This window comes from Colius striatus, chromosome 1, assembly GCF_028858725.1.
Source record: "Colius striatus isolate bColStr4 chromosome 1, bColStr4.1.hap1, whole genome shotgun sequence".
NCBI lineage: Eukaryota > Metazoa > Chordata > Aves > Coliiformes > Coliidae > Colius > Colius striatus.
In genome coordinates this window covers 203,481,654-203,503,400 of record NC_084759.1, presented here as the reverse complement: position 1 = coordinate 203,503,400, position 21,747 = coordinate 203,481,654, and the positions used below count along the sequence as shown (strand labels likewise).

Sequence of the window (21,747 nt, the reverse complement as noted above, 5' to 3'; positions counted from 1 at the left end):
ATCTGGGGGATGATGAGCACACAAGCTAGGCTCTAGCTTGAATTTTCCCTGCCTGCACAGGAAGGCCTGGTTTGGGCACCAAGAGCTAAAAACTGAGATCTGTCATGAGCTTTGGCCTTTGCCTCTTCATCTACCTGACAGGAGGTTGTAGTGAGGTGGCACAAGATCTCATCTCCCCAGTGATGAGTGATAGGATGAGAGAAAATGGCCTCAAGTTGCCCCAGGGAAGATTTAGATTGGAGCTGAGGAAGAACTTTTTCCCTGAGAGGGTTGTCAGCCCCTGTGCCAGGCTGCCCAGGGAGGTGGATGAGTCCCCATCCCTGGAGATACTGCAAAGCCATGGAGCTGAGGTGCTGTGGGTTAGTGGTGGGCTTGGCAGGGTGAGGTGAGTGGTTGGACTCTATGATCTTAAAGGTCTTTTCCAACCCAAATGATCCTGTGGCTCTATGATCTACCCTTGCCTCTGCTGCAGAGCCCAGCATGCTGGTTGGCACCTATGGCCCTTAGATTTTTGTCAGACTAAGGGTGTCTTTCCTAAATGTCCCTGGGTACAGGGGGAGAGGTGAGTGAGGGGCCCCAAAGCCAGTCATCCTTTGTGGAGATCCATACGCTGGCTGCCACAAGCATCTCTGAGCACATCAGGACTGGATGGCTGTCCCTTCCTTTGCAGGCAGTGTGCCCTGGCTGCCCTAAGGGATGTCAAGCTGTACCTGACAGAGGAGGCTGGCCAGATTGCGGTAAGCTCAGAGATGTGCTCCATGGGCTGTGCCCTGGGTGCTTCTCTCTGCACTTCCCTTTCTGGGGAAGGATTCTGTAGAAAATTAGGCACTTTGTGTGCTAATCCAGATCTTTGCTTTTAAAGGTTTTTGATGCCACCAATACGACAAGGGAGAGGAGAGGGATGATCCTGAACTTTGCCAAAGAAAACGGGTTCAAGGTTGGTACCATTGGGCTGCTGTAAAGAGTGGTAGGAGTTGGAAGGGACTTCTAGAGATCATCCAGTCCAATCCCCTGCTAAAGCAGGTTCACCTCGATCAGGTTGCAGAGGTTTATCTTCTTTCAGTAATGTGCTGTCCTCACAGAGCTCCTGCATAAAGGAGACTTTTGCTGCTGGGTCTGATTAAAAATGTGAAACTCTTCCCTCCTTCCCAGTACTGAGCCCTGGAGGAGGAAAGGATGGGAGTGGGGCAGAGGGAAGAGAGCTCTCTGGTCAAGCAGGGAGAAGGTTGGGTTAAGCAAGGAACTGGCAAAATGTTCCAAACCTTCTGGTGGCTTTCAGTTGAGCTTTGCTGTTCTTCACAGGTGTTCTTCATCGAATCTATCTGCAATGATCCCACAGTAGTTGCCAGCAATGTTATGGTAAGCACAGAAATGTCTTGCTTTCGTTTTCCTTTGTGTAGGGTTTGCCACCTGCACCCTGACTTTTTCTTATGTGAATATTGACAGAGTTGGTGGGGGATTAGGAGGCTTTTAGCTTTTCATGGTTTATTTGTTCTGGGATGAGAAAGAAGTGGTTTTCTCCCAGAGCCACCTGAAAGTAATGAAAGTAAGTTGTTGTAGCCTTTCCCCAGCTCCCTTCCATGCTCTCTGTATTTCCATTGATGTCTGGCTTTGCTAGCAAGGATAGAAATGTATTCAGAATGCTTTGGTGACCCTGGCCCTCATCAAACTCTCACCTTTTGGCAGTGATGGATGTTGTTTAGAGGTTTAAATTCAGTTGGACAGGAGTCAGACTTGGTGTCTTCATCCATATGCAGCTTCCCAGAATCTATCTGGCTCTGCTTTGAGAAGAATTAGCAGCTCAACTTAGAGGTTTCTTGCCACTGGCTGAAGTCATTCGGAGCAGACCCTTGATTTACCACCTTTGCTCATTAGGCTTGCCTAGGGTAACATTTAATTGGCCTACCTAGGTGTGATTAACTTGCATACAAGTGTCCTTTCCTCTGCTGGGCTCAATTCCAGCCTTATCTCCAGTTGTGAACCTTGTGAGCCGTTTTATAGTGGCTGGGAATGAAAGTCTGTGTGAAGGGTTTTGTTCTGCCCCTGAAATGGGCTTCCTAAAGGATGCTGAGAAAGCACAGAAATAACATGTTGTTCACCTGCTACCTCAGATGATGGACAGCCAAGTTGGCTTCCACCTTCTGGGAGCTTTAGTCACTCAAAAGGACTAGGACAAGCATCTTCCCTAAGCTTATGCACATTCTGTCCTCAACTGGAACTGTTAAAACTTGATGCTTTTCAGCCATAAAGCTGTTTTCCACTGTGGTGGGTGGTAAGGTATTACCCCAGCTCTTGGGAGAATGGGAGCAGATGGATATGCATCCATACAGATCATGCAATGGTTTATACCAGGCTTTCTCACCTTGTGCTTAGTTTTGGGGTCTAGTTTGCTGCTTCTCTGTGCAGTAAGTGATGACTCAAGTGGCTCAGCTGATAGCTGGATTTTGGCAGGACTCTGAAATTTGGGATTAGTGTGGTTTTCCTTGGAAAGCTTCCTAACCCATCAGTGGGTGTGGGTTTTTCCTCTTCCCAGGAAGTAAAACTGTCCAGCCCTGACTACCGGGACTGTAACTCTGCTGATGCCATGGAGGACTTCATGAAGAGGATCAATTGTTACCAGGCCAGCTACCAGCCCCTTGACCCCGATGATTATGACCGGTGAGAGACTTTGCTGGCTTCTAAACTGGCTTGAATGTCTTTCCTCTCCCAGGAGAGGAGCAATGAAGCATGGAGCTGTATTTTACTTTGTCTTTAAACACGTGACTGTGCTAGAAGAATGTATGGCCAAGCCTCACTGAACTTGGGCTTCTTCCTTGAACATGCTGCTTTTCTCCAGCCCTGTATTAGGGAGATACTGAAACCTTCCCAGGCTCTTCTGGGCTTAGATGTGCTGGTCCTGCAGATCTATATATGGAAGTTTAGGGGAAAGTAGTTCAGTGTGAGTGCTTCTAAGCTGCTTCTGTCAGTTAAAGGAACTACTTGAGCAAGCTCAAACCCCAAGGTTGAGCAAGCCCCTTGGTTTCTACTCAGCTGTGTGCCCTGGGAAGACCTTTGCTGTCCTGCATGACCACACAGGCACCTCCCAACCTTTCCTCTGCTCACAAATACATCCGTGTGCCCTGTGTGGATAATCCTGGTCCTGCTGAGCCCTGTCCTGGGGAGGAACGTGCTCCCTGCTAGTCTTGTTTAATCCTCTTTACTGCTGCAAGGAGGAATGGAGATTACACTGGTGTTGCTTAGCTGTCCATGAATTGCCATTACCTCTTGGCTTCCTGTTGAAAATAGCCTGCAGGAAATCCTTTTAGCTGGATGATTATCTTGACTGAGACACCTCACGAGGATGTCTTTCAAGGATAGTGTTTCCTTCTTTCTGCTTTCCCTGCTGACAACCCCCTCACCCTCCCTGTGCTGCTTTTCCTAGGGAGCTTTCTCTCATCAAAATCATCGATGTTGGCCGCCGGTTCCTGGTCAACAGGGTTCAGGATCACATCCAGAGCAGGATTGTTTACTACCTGATGAACATCCACGTCCAACCCCGCACCATTTATCTGTGTCGGCACGGCGAGAGCGAGTTCAACCTCAAAGGGAAGATTGGAGGGGATTCAGGCCTCTCCAACAGAGGCAAGAAGGTAAGGGCAGGAATATTCCCTTAGGGCTTCTGGGAGTAATTTGGCTGTAGATGCCATGCATTGGGTTAACTGTGTGTTTGACAGTCTGGGTGCTCAGAGGATCCATCTATAGGGCTGGTTAAGTTTGGGCTTGGATATGGCCTCAGAGCAAGACTTTCCAGCTGTTGATGTTGCATGTGGTTAGAGGTTAACAGAGGCTGGGCTGCAGGAATCTCTAGGAGAGAAGGTTATGAGTATCTTCTAGTTGGACCAGACCTTGCATGGGCTGGTTGGGGTGTAGGAGGACTGCTGCCATACTTCAGCAGAGACAGCCAGCTCTGAGGCTGCTCTCAGATTGAATAATGAGTAGTGCCACTTCAAGGAGGATTAATAGCTATTTTGTCTTGCCAGATGACTTTAAACTCCAAAGGGAGTCATTTGAGGGTGTGACACTAATCAAGATCTACAGAATAGTTGGATTTAGCTCTATGACAAACAGTCAGAGTTGTGATTAAGAGTGGTCTTGCATGCTGGTGTTGTTCCTTGATGACATCAGGTTGCTGTTTTCTCCTTGTTCTCATACCCCTCATAGCCTTTGGGGATTGGTGAATGTGTGGGTGCTCATCACCTCAGAGCAGAAAGCTAATCTGGCTGTCTATAGAAGGCAAAAGAGTCCTGGAGAAGGCAACATTTCCTGGGGATTGGGGAAGGAGGCCCCTTGGGAAGCTGTAGATCAGTAATCAACCTCTTTTTTTTGTCCCACAGTTTGCACACGCACTGAACAAGTTTGTTCAGGAGCAGAACCTGAAGGACCTCAAAGTCTGGACCAGCCAACTGAAGAGAACAATCCAAACAGCAGAAGCTCTCCAACTGCCCTATGAGCAGTGGAAGGCCCTCAATGAAATCGATGCTGTAAGTGTCTTTTGATTTGAGGAGGAACAGATCATTCTGGGCTCTGTTGGGCAGAGGGTGATGGCAGCAGCCTCTTAAGTAATAGTGGCCTTTTGTTGGGGAGACTTTTCCTTCTGCAGGGGGTGGTGTTTTTGTTGCAGTACTCCCAACATGGCCCCTGAACTTAGCTTTACCTTGTGCAAATGCTTCAAGATGTTGGGTTGAGATTGGTTTCGCTTGGAACTGCTCTGTAGATGCCCACTCAGTTATAGATAACTGTTTTGGAGGAGGTTTTCCATGTTGAGTGTGCTGATGCTTTTTAAGCATGTCCAGTAAACTTGTGGATGTCTTGCTCTGGCAGGGTGTGTGTGAAGAAATGACCTATGAAGAAATTAGGGAGCAGTATCCAGAGGAGTTTGCTTTACGTGATCAGGATAAATATTACTACCGTTATCCTTCTGGGGAGGTAGGTCTGCAAGGAGACACCTTCACAAGTTGTTTCTCTTCCTTTAAACGTGGCCTTCTTGGCTTTATCCCATCCTCTGTACTTGGAGCAGAGGGAGCAGCAAGTGCTTCAAGAAACTAGAAGCAAGGAAGACCAGGGCTTATTTACCTCTGTCATTGTTTTCTTGTGAGATTGTGGTATGTGAGGATCTCGTTAAGAAATTTATCCCTTAACAAACTGACTTTGTAGCAAATCAGTAGGGAGGGAGCTCTGGAGGTTTCTAGTCCAACCTTCTCCATTACATCCATTCCCTTTTCTGTCATTTCCCAAGCAGTAACTGGTACCCCTGCTCTCAGTATCATACCCTAAGGGCTAGTGTTGGTATCTCTGTTCCTGGCAATCTGTGACACAATGAGGGGAGAATTGATTTCAGATCTGGATGATTAGAGTAGGAATTGTGCTTTTTACCTCCAAATTATAAGTTGTTACATCCATAGACACTTGGCAAAAATCTTTGGAGACATCCTTATGACAACATGTCTGACATTGACTCTGGGTGTTCTGCCTGCCTGTCGTGATTCTTTATGAAGTCCTTTGAAACCTTGGAGGCTTTCAAGTTGCTCCAGACTTTTTGGAACTTAAATCCTGTAGAAAATCCCTTTTTAAGATGAGACATGTAATGTTCCAAGCCCTTGTGCAGTTATTGCTTACCTTAAGCTACAGTTCTGGAGAGTTTGTGGGGATGTGAATGGCTTCTTTCTGCTGAGCTATGTTGTAGAGTAGCCTGAAGATGAGGATTTGCTGAACTGCTTTTTTTTTCTTTAGCAGTTATTATGTTGGTTTAATTTAATTAGAGGCATGAAATTGATAGATGGGCAAAGACAATGACCATTGTTTCTTCTGAGGTGCTCATTTTCTTGATTCTATGCCATATCTCCCTTTCCTTCTTCCACCTCAGTCCTACCAAGATCTGGTGCAGCGCTTAGAGCCGGTCATCATGGAGCTGGAGAGACAAGAGAACGTCCTTGTGATCTGTCACCAGGCTGTCATGCGCTGTCTCCTGGCATACTTCCTAGACAAGAGTGCAGGTGAGCTCCCTGTCCCTGGGAAGGGGATAGGTCCTGCTGGAGGGGGGCTAATAGGGCTCTGGGGAGGTCTTTAGGTCCTTGCAGGGCCTGGAGGATGCATCTCTTTGGTGTGGGATGGCCTTAGCTGTTGAGGAAGATGTCTGAGCCTGCTTTTGGAGAAGGGATGGGATAACTCTCCTGCTCTGCTTTCTCTGCAGATGAAATGCCCTACTTGAAATGTCCCCTTCACACAGTGCTGAAGCTGACCCCAGTGGCCTATGGTAAGTGGAGGCTTTTCTACTAAATGTACCAAGGAATTTGACTTGACCCTCATCCTGAATCCAAGCTGCCTCTGGGAGGAGAGCAGGGGTGTGGGCTAGATCACTTTGTAGCATCCTGTGCCCGTTGGTTTTGCTGATGGCCTCTTTGTCTCCTTGTGCTCCCTTCTGCAGGCTGCCGAGTGGAATCCATCTCACTGAACATTGAAGCTGTCAACACTCACAGGGAACGGCCAGAGGTGAGTGTTGCTTTTTCCTCAGAGCCATCCCTTGATGTCCCCCTCCTTTCTGGCAGTAAGGATGCCTGGGGTGGGTGTGGGGAGATGCTCAGCTGGGTGCTGGGAAGTGCTGCTGAAGGACTGGAGTGTCAGATGTGTTCTTGCTCTGCAAAGACATGTCTAGTCAAGGGTTTTCCAAGGGAAAAGGACTATTGCATGTGCCTGCTTTCCCAGAGTGTTTGCCTAGACTAAAGATGGCCTAGGGAAAAGCTCCTCCCTGGTCTTTCACCTGTGCAGTTATCCACTTGCCCAAGAAGGGAACAGAGCCATGGATGGAGAAGTTGACTTCTCTCAGCTGGCTGGCAGAGTCCAAACTCAACACCTTGCCCAGCATTGCCTATGTGGCTTTTTCCCTGGCACGTCCATGTCTCCACAGGACTGAGTGTGCTGTTCTGTAGGATGGGGAGTGGCAGTGCTGGTCTGGGGATGCTTTGGGCAGGAGACCCTGTCCTGTGGAGGAAAACTCCTGCAAGGTCAGGTCCATCTGCCGTGTGCTCCACTGGGAGCTCAGAGGCTGGAGCACAGGGACACCAGCTCAGTGTTGGGGCTGGGTGGTTACCCAAAGGGGACTTGAGGGACCCTGGCAGTGTCCATGTCCCAGCTGCTGGGACCTTTCTAAGCTGTGCCTGGTGGTGATGGAGTTCAGCTGGATATCAGATGGTCAGAGCCATCTCCTTTCCTTTGCCTTCTGACCTTGGTGGGTGGCAGCATCTGAGCTGCCCCTCTCTCTGACAATGGCCGTAGAGGGGGAAGCTGGTCCTTCCCCCTGTTGTGGGGGCCAACAATGCCCTCCTCCCCCTTCCCTGGGGATGGCAGGAGGGCTGCAGGCAGAATGGAGTGAGATGATGTGAAGTGCTGGGGTCCCTCTGCTTGGCCGTGCAGATGTTGTCCCTCTGTCCCACCTCGCTTGAGCTGGAGCTTGGTGCCTTGCCCACCCGTGCTGGCTGCTCTGCTCCCACTTCCCAAAGCTTCCTTATCAGCCTGAGCTGGCTTGTCTTCCCTCTTCTTGCTTTCACATCTCTCCCTGGGTGGGAGGGACTGGTGTTGAGGAGGAGACCATGGGCACGTCTGTCATGCAAAGTCACAGCTTTCCATTAGCACCAGAGTTTAAGCATTCTGTGATGGGGTGTTTTTTGGTGAGCTCAGGTGAGAAGAGTCTTTAATTCCTAAGTGCAGGGCCTTTTGGATTTTTTTTTTACCCTTTCCCTTCTTGGGAAATCATGCTGCATTCTGGAACACTTTGCATTGGGGTGTTTTTTTTGGTGTCTGGAACCTTCCAGTGCATCCTTTTCACACTGACAGCGATCATGGGGGGGAAAAACAGAGGCTGCCTAAGAAAAGAAACCCAAACCCAAACCAACCAACCTGCTTTTTTTTTTTTTTCCCTTTATAACTATCACCTTCTTCCCCTTTTATTTTATTTTGATTTACTTTTTTTTCCCTTTGTCTCACTTTTAATTTAGGAAGCAAAGAAGGGACCTAACCCGCTCATGAGACGTAATAGCGTTACCCCTCTAGCAAGCCCAGAGCCCATCAAAAAACCTCGCATCAACAGCTTTGAGGAGCATGTGGCTGTTTCTTCCACCCTGCCAGGCTGTGTTCCTCAGGAAGTGCCCACGCAGCTGCCTGGACAAGTTAGTTGAAATTCCTTCCTTTTTTTTTGTTTGTTTTCTTTTCTGTTCTTGTTTTATTGTTTGTTTGTTCTCCTGAAGCTGGGGAACAGCTTTATACTTGGTGTAACCTGGGCTGTTGTCTTGGAGTTGCATCCTTCTCCTGTGGCTGCTGTCCTTCCCTGCTTTGGGTTGGTTTCAGGGAAAAGAGTCACTGTTGATCCTTTGTTGGGCTTTGAGTGTGTCATAATTACCCCTCCAAAAGCTCCAGGTTGTATTTATTTAGTGCCTTCAGCATCTGGCATTGTGGTGTCACCCTCCTGAGGAGCTGCATCTCTTACATGGGCAGGACCTAAGGGCTCATGCCTTCCCCCTGCATGCATCAGCTCCGGTGTAGACCCGAGCATTGCAATAAAACAAGTGTTCTTGTGCTTCCCTCAAGGAGGAGATGCCAGGACTTGTCTGGAGAGGTCTCCTCTTTCCTAGGGCAATAGGCAAAATGGACTGAATGAGCAAAAACCTCTTGGCATGGTGAACCCAGTTTTGCCTTCTGCGGCTCCGGGTGAAACCTGTGTGATTATTTATGTCTCCTCTCCTCTTTCACCCACCCATGGATGGATGTAGAGAGCCTTTGCTTGCTGCACACTTCTCCAGGAAGAAAAACTCTCTCCCTGTGCTCATTGAGGAGCTGGGGTGACACCAGAGAAGCAGCATACATACATAGGAGACCCTTCACCCTTCCCACCAGCTGTCTGTTGGATCTCACTGTCTTGCCCAACCCCTTTCTGCATTGTCTGTACTGTCTGGTGTCCTCTCCTTGGGCAGGATAGGAAGGGTGCTGTGCTCCTCCAGCTGCTCTGCTTGGTCCCTGCTTCGCATGAGCCTTCCCACCCCACACAAGCAGCCAGTGGGGCAGCTCTGTTTGTCTCTGGCCTTTCAGGGCTCTGCTTGGGCTGGCTGAGCCTTGCAGCAAGGCCTGGGATTGGGAAGCTGAGGCTGTTGGGGTTGCCCCTTCCTCGCTGCCGGTCTCATGCAGTGGTACTGACGCCTCTCTCTCCATTCTCTCTGTCTCTGCAGCCTTTACTAGGGAAGGCATGCCTGTAAGTACCTTCTTGCGTCTTATTGCCCCTGTCATCCCCTTTCCATGTCTCTTGCCATCCCAGTGGTTGTGTTGTTGCTGTGAAAGCCATCTGGGGCTTGGACTTCTTGGAGTTAACATCTCTCGGGGGAGGAAGGGATGTGTGTATGGGAACTGCATATCCTTTAGGAAAGGTAAAGAGGAGACTGGATGCTGCTTTGTCCAACCCCTAAGTATCCTTTCTTGATTAAATACCCTCATTTTGTTGAGAAATGATGCAAATTATCATTTGCCTTCTATTGATGTCCAAAATTCCTTGCCCTCCTTGGGAGATGCTGCTGGGTTTTCCTGGAGTTCTCGCCTCTGTGATGGCACACGGTGCTGTAGGTGCTAAACCTGGGTTGGACTGTCCTTCCTGAGGGCTCAGAGTTGTGTCTGAGTGATGGCACCAGAGGTATCTGGGGAAAGTTCTGACCTCAGCATCCAGCAAGGTTTTAACAGGAGTGTGGGGCTTTTTGGAATATGAACTGATTCTGTGCCTTGACACTTGCAGTTCTGCTAACCTGGATTTTGGGAACAGCCTGCCTAGATGTCATAGGCAGAGTAGTTACAAGGATATTGTCCTCCTCTATGTCTTAAGAAATCAAGATGCCTTGAGCATTTAATGCACTAACTGTGAACAATCAAGGCTTTGACAGTTTGGCTCAGTGCTGTTGGATCCTTGTGTAATAGAGACAGGACGGCTGCTGGGTACCTTTGAAGCCTTAGGACTTAATTCATGCTACACTATTGAGTTGAGAGCAGCAATCATTGAGCTGTGCTCAAATGTCTTCTGAAAGACCAGGGAGACTTCAGGACTCAGCTAAAGTAGTGTCATGGGGTCTTTCTGCTGTCTGTAGATGAGTTTGAATCAGCTCAAGTACATCCCTATCCTGGCTGGTTTTGTGGGCTGAAGGTGGAGGGGTTTGCCACAAAACAGCCAGGCCACAATGCAGCTCTGCTTGCATGTAACAGCTGCTGAACCCCACACTTCTTCCCTTTTCAGAGTGAATGCTTTTGAGAAAAGGGAAGTTGGGAAGGTCCCATGTGGCTTTGGCTGATGGGTTGGGGAAGATGCTCACGCTCCTGAGCGACTGTAGTGGTTGAGTTGCTCAGCATGGCCTGCATGTCTGTGCTCCTTTCCATGCTCCTTATGGGTATAGAAGCCCATGTTGAAGTGCCTGGTGGTCTTAGTTTGCTTTGAAAGCATTTTTATTCCTTTGTCTGTCCCTCCACCCACCTTTTCCTCCATCTATTTTGTAATAAGTGTTGCATGCCTCAGTGCTGGACATTGACAACACGCTCTGATACTGAGCTTGGGAGATGGCTGCATCAGGTTTTGCTAGATGTAGGCTGTCCTAGAGCAGGCAAGGATGGTTATCCATCCCAGGTGTAGGCTGGCAGCAGCAAGCTGAAAATCTCCGGTTGCTGGGAGCCTGACTCCACTACCTTAAGGGAGACTTCAGACACTGCTTTTGAGGGACCCTAGAAGATGCTCCAAAGGCTCAGGGGCATTCATGCTGCTGTGATCTCTTGGAGGCTGTTGTCTTGAGCATGTGTGCATTTGATCCCTTGTTGTGTTTCACCACAACTTCCATGGTGTCAGGGGGAGGTGAAAGGTACCTCCTTCCCAGTTTGCATCATGGGACTTGATTGGCAGTGTGTACTTCAGCCCTCACTATTAGGGTCTTGACCTCCATCCAGGAGGACCAGAGGACACCTGGTGTAGGTGGGAACATGGCTGTGTACCTCCTGGCTGTGGGATCAAGATGTTTTGGGGTCATGGGACTATGTGATGTGATTGATTTCTGTTTCTTTTGGTTGGTTTGTGATCCAAAGTGCACTTTTTAACAACAACCACCTGATCCCCTCCCTTTTTCTCCCCTTCACTTTTCATGCTTAAAGACGACCCGTTTGTCACTTTCTCAAAGTTTTCTCTTTACTAATATTTCCAAGGTAAATGGCTGTGGTGCATGTGGCTCTTCCTAACCTTCCTTCTGTCTCCTTAGATAACAGAACAGTTCAGCCTGCTCTGCCTTGTAGCTTGACTGGTGCTTGTAAGAGGCAGTTTTAGGTAGTAAAAGCAAAACAAGTTGAGAAACCTTCCTAGCCGTTTCCTAATCCCCTTTTTCTCCCCCCAGCCTGTTCTGTGTAGTTTTGTGAACTGGGAAATGTCCTTGTGATCATCTCCCCTTGGGTTTCTCCTGCCACCCTTGGGGCTGGTTCTGCTTGTGTTTAGCTGGTTTTGTTTCTGGCTTCCTGATCCTCAGAGCACACTGATGGGTGCTACCCTGTTACCAGGGCTGTGTCTGAAGCAGCTCCAGAGCCTCAGAGACCTCATGGGGACAGTGGGTGCTCCTGCCCTACTGCTGCTGGTGGCTGGTCCCCATGCTGGTCCTCAGCACAGCTGTACCCACCTGGATGAGTTCCTGTGTGACCTACTGTAGGTGGTCCTGCTCTGGCAGGAGGATTGGACTGGCTGAGCTTTCAAGGTCCCTTCCAGCCCTTAAGATTCTGTGATCCGCTTGGCAGTGCAAAGTGGGGGACAAACAGTGACTTCCTTGGTAGATGTGGGAGGGTAGACGTTGCCCACTCCTCAAGGGGAGCAAGAAGGCTCCTTGAATGGACGCTGTGGTCCCCTGTCAGCTGGACTTACACAGATGCAATAGGGTGGGAGAGCTGCCTTATATTTTAGCTCAGCTTTTAGGGAGGTCTCTGCCAAATTCCCACCCTGGAGTGGGGAATGCTGGAGGGGAGAGAGGTGTGTGCAGCACGTCAGCTCTCCGTGGGTGGCCAGTGTCCTCTCCTCTGTGATGGGTGCCTTTGTAGTGACCTGTACCGTTGCTTTGTGACTCCCTTTGTCCCCTTGTTGATGTGCACATAGAAGATGCTGCTGGGATGGGTCCCACCCAAACGTGACCCCAGCCCTTCTCCTTCTCATTGCAGAACATGAACAACTCTCCGAAGCCGTTGTGACTCCGTTGGCGCTGCGGCGAGGCCCCCAGTGACACCAGCGTCCCATCCCACCGCCAGCCATCCCCCAGCTTGCTTCCAGACTCCTCCATCTGCAGCCAGGCCGAGCCTCAGCTGTTCCTGCCCGTGCCCCTTCACCTGCAAACATCTGCTGAAGTGGGAGAGCGGCGGAGGAGAGGAGCCGAGCTCCCTGGGGCCACCACCACATCTTTAGGCTGCAGCATTTGCTCTCCTCTCTGGCATCCTCTTAGGCTGTAGCAAGCTGTAAAGTGCTTCTAGCTCCCAGGAGTTGTAATTTCCCTCTGTAAGCGGTTTTGATCTCCTCTTTTGTACAGGCGATTGGTACCCATCTGTCTCTGGGTGGGGTGTGTATATATGTGGATGGTACGGGGTTAGCAGAGAAATAAGGGGAAGGGTTGGGAAGTGTAAAGGGGTTTGTTTAGCTTCTTGGGTTTGTTTTTTTAATTGTTATGAGTTATTTTTCAAGAGAGGCACTGTGCTGCAGTCCTGTCTGTTGCACATGCACAGCCTGGCCCATAAGCACCAGGAAGGCAGTTGTGTGAAATCCTTCACAGTGAGAACTGCTGAGTTGAACCAAAAACCACCCTCAAAAACGTGCTTGTGGGTGTTGTCTTTGTGGGTTTTATCAATACACCTTAAAGGGGCTTGCAGAGAATATGGATCTGCTCCTCAAACTAGTCACAAGCTGCCTGTAGTGTAGGGAGAGACACATCAGTGGTGGCTCAGGTGATGCTTTCATCTCTGGGAGCACCAAGGGATGCTCTGAGTTCTGGCATGTGTGGATCTGGGGGGAGATTGAGCACTAGTTGAGTGGCTGTGCCAGTACTGCATCTGCTCTTTCCTCTGTCTTGGAGGAGAGTGGAGATTTCAGGGGAGAGAGTTGAATCCCCATGTCCTCACAGGTGAACAGGCTGAGCTTAGATGCCTTTTGCAGTCACACAGGTCTCAGGGAGGTGGCCAGATGTCTGGCTTGGGATGCAGGAGTCACTGTGTGCCTGCAAAAAGCCACATGCACAGTTTTTGTCTGTGTTCTCTTAATTTACTATATCCATGCACACAGGGGGGTGTGTGTGTGTACAACTACAAACTGCTTGGTTTTTTGCACTTTATTTGTGGCAGGAGCATAACTATTTTAGTTTTTTCAAGTCATGCCCCTTAGGGGGGAAGCCTGAATACAGGCAACTTGTTTTGTTTTGTTTTTTAATTATATTTTGCATGCTGGAAAGCTGAGACTACAAAAATAATAGTAGTTACAGTGTTCAAGGGGTGTGAGTGTTGTGTGTGTGTGTGTTGAATGGGGAGAGATCCTGACTTCAACTCCATCAGCAGCTCCCAGTGGTTTCATATGTGAGATTTGCTTCTTGGCAGCCTGTCCCAGGCTGTGAGACACACTTAAAAATGACAATTAACCACTATTGTGCAAAAGTCTGTGGATTTGGGATTTTTATGTGAGGTGGAGTTGGGTTTCTTTGTTAAGGCTTTGGGTTGGTTTTATTTCTCACTCTTGATGCACAGCATCTTCATCCCCATCTCATGCTTTTTTGCCTGCATGGCTGAGCTGGAGGCAGGAGGTGAAAGCAGCTTAAGCCTTCCTGCAGCCCTGGGCTGGGGAGTTGGAGATGGGGCAGCCCTTTGGTTTCATCCTTCCCATGACTTTCCCCAACAACATCCCTACAGATAGGAGCAGAGAGGTTTGGAGAGAGGGTTTTTTTCCCCTTCTTTATGTGTATGGGTTTTTTTTTTTTGGGGGGGGGGGGGTGGGGGGAGTTTGGTCTGTTTTTTCCTTTGGGAAAAGGTGAACCACAGTGCCTAGTATCTTCAGCCTTCTGATGGCAGGAGGGGGCTGGGACCATGCTCAGTCCATGTCTGCTGACAGAGAAGGTCCCAGCAGTGCCCTGCCTGTGTCAGCTTGTGCATATGTGTATTATATATTCCTGTACAGATGAAACAAAGAACACTTCCCCCTCTTTCTTTTTGTAATAACCACATTAAAAGCAGGCTCCTCCCTGCCTGTGCAGTTGACATCTGCTCTTTCAGTTTCTCTGACTTGAAGAATAACTGAATGTTTTGGGAGGGAGAGTCACTTGGCTTTTCAGCCTCTTTCCTGGGGAGTTTTATCTCTCCTCCTGCTACAAAAAGATAAGCCAGTGAATGCAAACATGACGTCTGGCTGCCCCATGATCAATCCTGTACACATGTTAATTCTGCAGATGTTTTGGTGTGTGTTTGTGTGTGTATATAAAATGGTATATATAAAATCAGCAAAAAAAGCTTAATGACCCTAAACATTCATTCTTTGGGAATAAAAAGTCTCAGTAGGTCTGCAAACAGATGGAATTTGAACCTGGCATTGGTTTTTTCCAGCAAGAGGAAAAATTTGGTGTCTGACCAGCAGAGAGACATCCTCATGCTGGACAGAGGTTGGTGGTAGGTGGAATGGTGCCAGCCCCTTGCCATCACGCTGCCCCAAACTTCTTTTTGGGCTGAGGATTTGGCAGTGATACTTTAGCCAAGATGGGGACTTGTCAAACCACACCGATGACTTCTTCCCTCTCCCCCTCCCCCTTTTTTTTCCCCCTGGTTTTGTTTTTCTTTGCAATACTTGAATTTATTTTTTTATTGGGTTGTTTTTTTGATAGCAAAGCGTTCTTTATTTATTTAATGTATACTGCAAAGCTTGGAGAGAAGGGTGGTTACTTGGGGTGGGGTGTGTTTTTTGGATTTGTGGTATGTTACCTGTTCTGTATATACATTTGGAATAATTGCCTGATCTAAAGCTGTGCCAGCTTACAAACAGGGTATGCCTTTCAGAAATTTGTATATTTTGCAGTTGCTGGACCAATAAAATACCTTGTTGAAATACAGACTTGACCTGCTGCTTCTTTGTGTTAGGGGTTGTGCTCTCAGGCCCATCTCACATGTGGCTTGGTGGCCTGAGGGTCACCAGGTGTCACACAGGCCTGTCTGGTGTTCCTGTGCCTCGTGGATCCCTCCTGACCTCAGTGAGAGAAGCCATTGGGCTTCCATTTTTTTTCATTTGTAGAATGGAATCACAGCATGGTGGGGGTTGGAAGGAGCCTTAGAGATCATCCAGTCCAACCCCCCTGCAGAAGCAGATTCACCTAGATCAGGTCACACAGGAAAGTGTCCAGGTGGGTCTTGAAGCCCTCCAAGGAAGGAGCCTCCACACCCTCCCTGGGCAGCCTGGGCCAGGGCTCCCTCACTCCAACACTGAAATTGTTTGTTCTTATGTTTAAATGGAATTTTTTGTGTTCCAGCTTCATCCCATCACCCCTTGTCCTGTTGCTAGATACCACAGAAAAAAGTGTTGCCCCAACCTCCTGACACCCACCAGTGAGATATTTATCAATATTAATGAGGTTCCACCACTCAGTCTCTTCTCCAGACTAAACAGCCCCAGGTCCTGCAGCCCTTCTTCATAAGGGAGATGCTCTAGTCTTCTCAATCTTGGTGGCCCTGCTCTGGATTCTCTCTAGAGGTTCACTGTCCCTCTTGAGCTAGGGAGCCCAGAACTGGACACAGGACTCCAGATGAGGCCTCACCAGGGCAGAGTAGAGGAGCAGCACAACCTCCCTTGACCTGCTGCCCACACTCTTCTTGCTGCATCCCAGGATGCCACATTCTGACCACATTACAGCAATTATAAGGTTTCTATTAAGTGAAGAGCTCATCAGTGGCCTTCAGGCCTTAGGACAAATAAATGTGCCCCAAGCTTTACCCACCACTGTGGAGCAGAAAGAGCCTATGCTGAAGTATGTCTTGGCTAGATCTTAATCTAGGCTGCAAATGAGGCAGCATTAGCCATTTATTGAAACCTAGTACAGTTCTTGAAAGCAGATGATGTGGTGCTCAATGAAGCTGAAGGGTTGGATGAGACTTGTGCTGAGATCACTGCCGTGTTTGCCCTGAAGGTGGGAAAAGAGGAGATGCCATCTGCAAGCAAAGTTGTAAAATACCCTGCAAGGTGGGTTGTTTATTATTTTAGTTCTTTTCTGGCTCCAAAGAAAAAGAGGAGGAGGAAGCAGAGAAAGGTGTAATTTGGACGTGATGCTCAAGCATATCTTCAGTGGGTGCTCCCAACCCGCTTTGAGGCCCATCCTCCTCCAGCAGTTAAGTCTGAAAACTTCTTAGGAGTAAAGGGGAGACAAAAAGGTGTGGGCTGCTGTGTTTCTGTACTCAGCTCTGCAGTTACCTACTGCTGGCTGATGTACAACCTTTGTCCTGCTCTTCCCTGGGCTTGCTGTAGGCTGGGGCTTGCTGCAGTACAGCTGGGATGTATGGGGCCGTCTGCCTTCTCTCTTCTGACTGCTCTGTGCCACAGGACCCCTCACCAGGGAGAGAAGGCTTTTAAGCTTGATCAAGGCATCTGCAGTAACTTCTCTAGGTGTGCATGCAGACATGTGAGACTTTAGGGCAATGCTCATCCCTGGAAGCATCCTAGGGGCAGGGAAGGAGCCGTGTTCTCTGGGACAGCCACAAACCACAACATCTTCTTTTTCTTTTCTTTATATTTTTTTTCACATCCAGCAACCTTGACCATCTCCTTGACCCAAGCAGAGATGAAACACTCCTGCCTTATTCAGGGGAAGGAGCAGAGCCTTGCAGAGTGTCCCAGGAGGATGCAGGGGCTTTGATAATGCTGACAGCCACGGTGGGCTGAGATTACGTGTAGCCACAACAGCCGTGCTGCTCCCCTGCCTTCCCTGGGGGGCCAGGGGCTGTTTTGAAGCTGTGATAACCTTGGCCTTGTGAGGGGAGCTCAAGGGGGAGGTTTTGCCTCCCTGAGCATGGCTATGGGCAGTGCTTTCAAGGCTGCTCTGCAAGAAAACATCCCCTCCAAAAAGCCTTTTCTCCTCTCTCTGTATCAAGGAGGATGATGGGGCTCAGATCATTCCATCCATGCAGGGGAGGGGGTTCATGGGCTAACACCATCCCAAGCAGCAGCCTTTATTTTACTTCCATGTGATGCATTTTCTAGCATCACAGAGAGCTGTTCCTCGAGGCAAGGCAGCTTTAAAGGTTACACTTGACAGCAGGAACATTTCCCTGCTTCCAGCCCAGACCCATTTTGATTTGTTTTCTAAAGCAAGAAAGAAAAGCAAACCCAGCTGAGTGCTGGCAAACAAGGCTGGAGAACTTGTGATTGCTAAAAAAAAAGGAAAAAGGGCAGCCCAGTCACGCTGGCTGACTCAGCTCTGATTGATGGCTCAGGAATGTGTCTGATACGTGCAAGGGATTAAATCAACTATGGGCAAACCTTTGCAATCCAGCGTGTTGGATGAAGGGCAGCCAGCACCCGCTCACCTGCCTCTGGCTGGGGAGCCACTACCATCACCTCATGAGATCAGAGGGGTTTTCCCCTTTTGTTTTTTCACCTGCAAGGAAAAGAAAAATGAAAAGAGATGGATATTTTTGAGGGTGTTGCTTTGCAAGGGGAAGCAGTTTGCTGGTTGTGGCTGTAACAGGAATTATTTGCAGCAGCTCTAGGCATCTCAGTGCAGTTTGTGCACTTTCCCCATCACAAACATGGTGCCACCACTACTGAAATGGGGAAAATTGATTTTGCAGCCATGTAAATCTGTGACCTGTGTAAATCACAGTCTCTCTGTGCCTAAACCCTGGTAAATGTTGGTGTCCCCTCCTCATGCCCTGGGTGAGCTCAGAGCCTGGGCTTTGTTTGTGGATAAGGGAAGGCTGCATGGATGTGGACAGTTGACCCTTGCATGTCTGTGTCCTCTCTCCTCTCTGAGACTAAAGTGTGTGGTGGGGCAGTGATGGGGCTTCTCTCTCCTATCTGTCCTCTCCCCAGGTGTGAAACAGCCTGTTCCCAAGTGTGGGTCTTGAGGGGCTGCAAACTTGCTCCCAGCAATTTCATGCCCATGATAAAACCCTTCTGTTGTTGCTCCTGTTGCAGAACTCCCACCTCACCCCTGCCCATTGAGGGGTCCCATGCCCTTGGTACTACACATCTCTGCAGTCAAGTGAGCAAGGGTCCCACACTGGTCCTATCCTTCAGCTCACTGCTCTTCAAGGGAGTCACCACTACCTGCTGGCTCCTTTTCCTCCCACCTGCCCATCTTTTTGCTCTCCTGCCCATACATACCTTGGCTTTTCACCAGGCAGACTCCCAGTAGCAATAGCTGAGAGGATTTACCATGCTGAAGTCCTGCTCTTTCCAAACAGCATTAGAGTGTTTTTTGACAAACCTCTCTGAATTTAAAAGGTCCAGTAGAAGAAGACTCATCTAGAAGGAAAGAAAGGGGACAACTGTCACCATCAGCAGCTATCCAGTCTGCATCTGAACCTGCTCAGATACGACTAAGCAATATGAGTTGGATCTGCTGGAGAAATCTGCATCTGTGCAGCCCCTCTGTTACCCTCCAGGCCACTGCAGAGCATCCTCCCAGCCCTGCTCCCCACTCTGTGCAGCAATAAGGAGCAATCCTCAGAGCTGTTTGGAAACATTTCTGCCTTTGAGCTGCTGCTGAGAAATAGCTGCTCAGTGACAAACACCTTGTGACAGCCCTTTGTAACTTCCTGGATAAACACAGAGGTGTTCTGGGTTGGGGTTTTTTTTCCCTTCAGAAAACAGGTCACATGAGAAAGCAGGTTGTGTCATTTCCTCAGCCATGTGCTTTTCCTTTCTAATCTCTTTCCTCTTAGGGGATGATCTGTTTGCTGTGCACTGTCTGAAATGGACTCTGGACCCTGTTTGCAGAGCTGCAGCTGTCTGGAGCCAGGGCAGGAGTCAGGGTAGATGTTAAAGGTTTGGTCAGTTGGCTTTTGCTGGCAATGCTTCTGGTTAGAAAAATGAATTGAAACTGAATCTAGTTGTCAGCAATGCTAGGAGAAATTACATCATGTGCACAGAGGAATAGTGGTAGAGTCAAGACCAAAATGGTTGACATAACCCTGAAATTCATGTAGAGTGCCTACATCCTGCTGATCCTCTGTCCTGCTCTGTGGTCCACCCCCAGGACCATGGGAGGAGGCCATGGGGCAACTGCTCCTTGCTGCTATGGGGGCCAATCTGGGCTCTGAGCCCTGGGAAACCTTTGTTGGAAGGTTTGCTCTGTGCTCTCTTTGTGGTTTGGTGCACTAGCCAACATGTATCCACATGAGACTGTCTACAGAATGCAAAGAAATCAGTCAATGAGTGTTGCCAGGTCTCAGATCTCCCCAGGAGCCACCATTATCCCTTAGAGGACTCAGCAGTTCCAACCCAACTGAGGATGGGCTAAATGCCTTGAGAGGTCTTGAATGTTATCTACCAGGACCCTAAAGAAAAGCAAACCAATTTGCAACCTGATAGTTTACTGAGTCTGATGGTGTCCATGGCAAGCCATACAAAACCCGACACATTTGTCCACCCAACTTGATGGCAAAGCCAGGAGATAATATCTTGCTGATCTAAGAAGACAGCATGGTCTGAATGATGAGACAACATTCAGGATCAGACAGGCTTTGTGAATTCTTTCTCCTTCTAGTACAATTCAGACCTTTATTCTTGCATCCACTCCTAGCCAGACACCCAGCAAACACTGTTTGGTGTTTACTGTCACAAGAGGCAACTGTGTACTCTTTGTACTCAAATCAGTGGTGGCAAAAATTTGTACCAATTGGTGGCCTGGTGCAGAAGTTAGAGAAGTGGATGGCAGCAGAGGTTGTGACCAAAGAGCGTGGCTGCACTGGAGCTACGAAGAGAAACAGTAATTAAGACCTAAGGAATAATTACCATGGTGGAGGGCAGCTCCAGAATGAGCACAGCCCCAAATCCACATATTTCTAGCTGCAGCTCAAACCCCACAATTAAGCTGGGATTTTGGTCGTTATGAGGAGGCATTTCTAAAGCTGGGTTCTTGTCTTTTGCTGCCTTTATCCACCAAAACAGCTGACTCAGCATCAGCAGAGAGAAACCCTGACATTTCGATGAATGCCATCCAAACCAGAGCCTGTGTTAGCCTGTGCTGAATGCCTCCAGCAAAGCTGGGTGCCAGCCTGTGGGCAGAGCTGCCTTCTCCCAACGAGGAGAGGAGAAGGCTTTCTGGCTGGCAGGAGATGCATTGGTTTAGGGGAGGTGAGGGGTACTGATGCCCTCATTGGGAGCAGAAGTCCCACTAATTTCCTGCCCAGCTCTCCCATTGATGATGCTGGAAGGACTGTGGCTTACTCTGACTGTTCCACCACTGATCTTTTACCTTCCAGATGGTATTAATGTCACCCACTCCGATGGGTGACACCACCAGGAGCCCTGACTCACTCCTCCTTCTGCCCAGCCTTGATTCATCTGTCACACATGGCCGACGTGCTCTCCTACCACGCATCACCTCGCTCTTTCTAATTGCCCCATCCTTTAGCACTCGCTGGGCATTTGCAGCACCACATACTCTCTTCTTGCTCTCTATTTTCTGTGCAACACATAGGCATCTCTCAAGACTGTCCTCCTTTCACCAGGCCACCTTTTATCCTCTGATAGAATACAGACATCCTGCTCATTAACCCAGTTGATTGCTCAACCACCATGCCCAGTGTCTGCTGTATGGATACAAGGGTTATATGTCAGCTATTTTTTGGCTTTGCACTTGTGGTTTTAACCTACTGGAGAAAGAGGAAGGGTCTGGAAGTTATCCTCAGAACAGGTTCTTGGAGGAGAAGGTTGCCCTTTCTACCTGAGATGTACCCAATCTACTGTGCCAGAGCCTTTGCCACAAAATGCCTTTCCAGCCAGTACTTTCAGTTATCCTTTTAATGTTTTCCCCAAGATTTTCCCTAAGAGGATATCATCTATTTGGGCATGTTCTCCAGGACACCTTCCCACCATCACAGGCCCCATTGTTGCAGATGAGACCAGCTCTTAGAAGCTACTTGGAGAAGGGAAGGTATTTTTTGTATCTGTCTATAAATGACCCAGCAGGGACTGGCTGCTGAGTAAGCAAGGCACAATAAAATAATAAAGCACTAATATTCGCCATAATTAACTTGTAATAATGCCTGGGATGCCTTTCCAGACTTGCTAAACCAGCATGCAGGCTTGTAGTGAGTACTTCTGAGCATGGCCATTGTACAAAGGCTAACTTCGAGCCTTTTCTTCCTGCACAGTTTTGCCCATAGAATCATAGGATGGTAGAGGTTGGAAGGGACCTTTAGAGATCATCCAGTCCAACCCCCCTGCAGAAGCAGGTTCACCTAGATCAGGTCACACGGGAACATGTCCAGGAGGGTCTTGAAGACCTCCAAGGAAGGAGCCTCCACACCCTCCCTGGGCAGCCTGGGCCAGAGCTCCCTCACTGAAACACTGACACAGTTTGTTCTTATGTTTAAGTGGAATTTTTTGTGTTCCAGCTTCATCCCATTACCATTTATTCTGTTGCTGGATACCATAGAAAAAAGTGCTGCCCCAACCTCCTGACACCCACCATTGAGATATTTATAAATATT

General features: G+C 48.7%; 1 protein-coding gene across 9 annotated transcripts in view; it reads left to right on the top strand.

Annotated features, from left to right (window-relative positions):
• PFKFB3 (6-phosphofructo-2-kinase/fructose-2,6-biphosphatase 3) overlaps positions 1-14,031 on the top strand; it is a 42,290-nt gene extending 28,259 nt beyond the window's left edge. For 7 of the 9 annotated variants that reach the window (XM_062020268.1, XM_062020267.1, XM_062020266.1 and 4 more), the window contains 12 exons: positions 671-737; positions 863-937; positions 1,303-1,359; positions 2,534-2,658; positions 3,422-3,629; positions 4,374-4,520; positions 4,861-4,965; positions 5,903-6,032; positions 6,230-6,292; positions 6,464-6,528; positions 8,031-8,201; positions 12,241-14,031. In XM_062020268.1, the coding sequence (XP_061876252.1) occupies positions 671-737; positions 863-937; positions 1,303-1,359; positions 2,534-2,658; positions 3,422-3,629; positions 4,374-4,520; positions 4,861-4,965; positions 5,903-6,032; positions 6,230-6,292; positions 6,464-6,528; positions 8,031-8,201; positions 12,241-12,270 (1,243 nt within the window). In that variant the 3' untranslated portion in view covers positions 12,271-14,031. Of the gene's footprint in view, positions 1-670; positions 738-862; positions 938-1,302; positions 1,360-2,533; positions 2,659-3,421; positions 3,630-4,373; positions 4,521-4,860; positions 4,966-5,902; positions 6,033-6,229; positions 6,293-6,463; positions 6,529-8,030; positions 8,202-9,254; positions 9,278-11,199; positions 11,270-12,240 lie in introns of those variants that run through there. The other 2 variants (XM_062020271.1, XM_062020269.1) reach the window with 2 other exon arrangements.
• Positions 14,032-21,747: the final 7,716 nt, after the last annotated feature.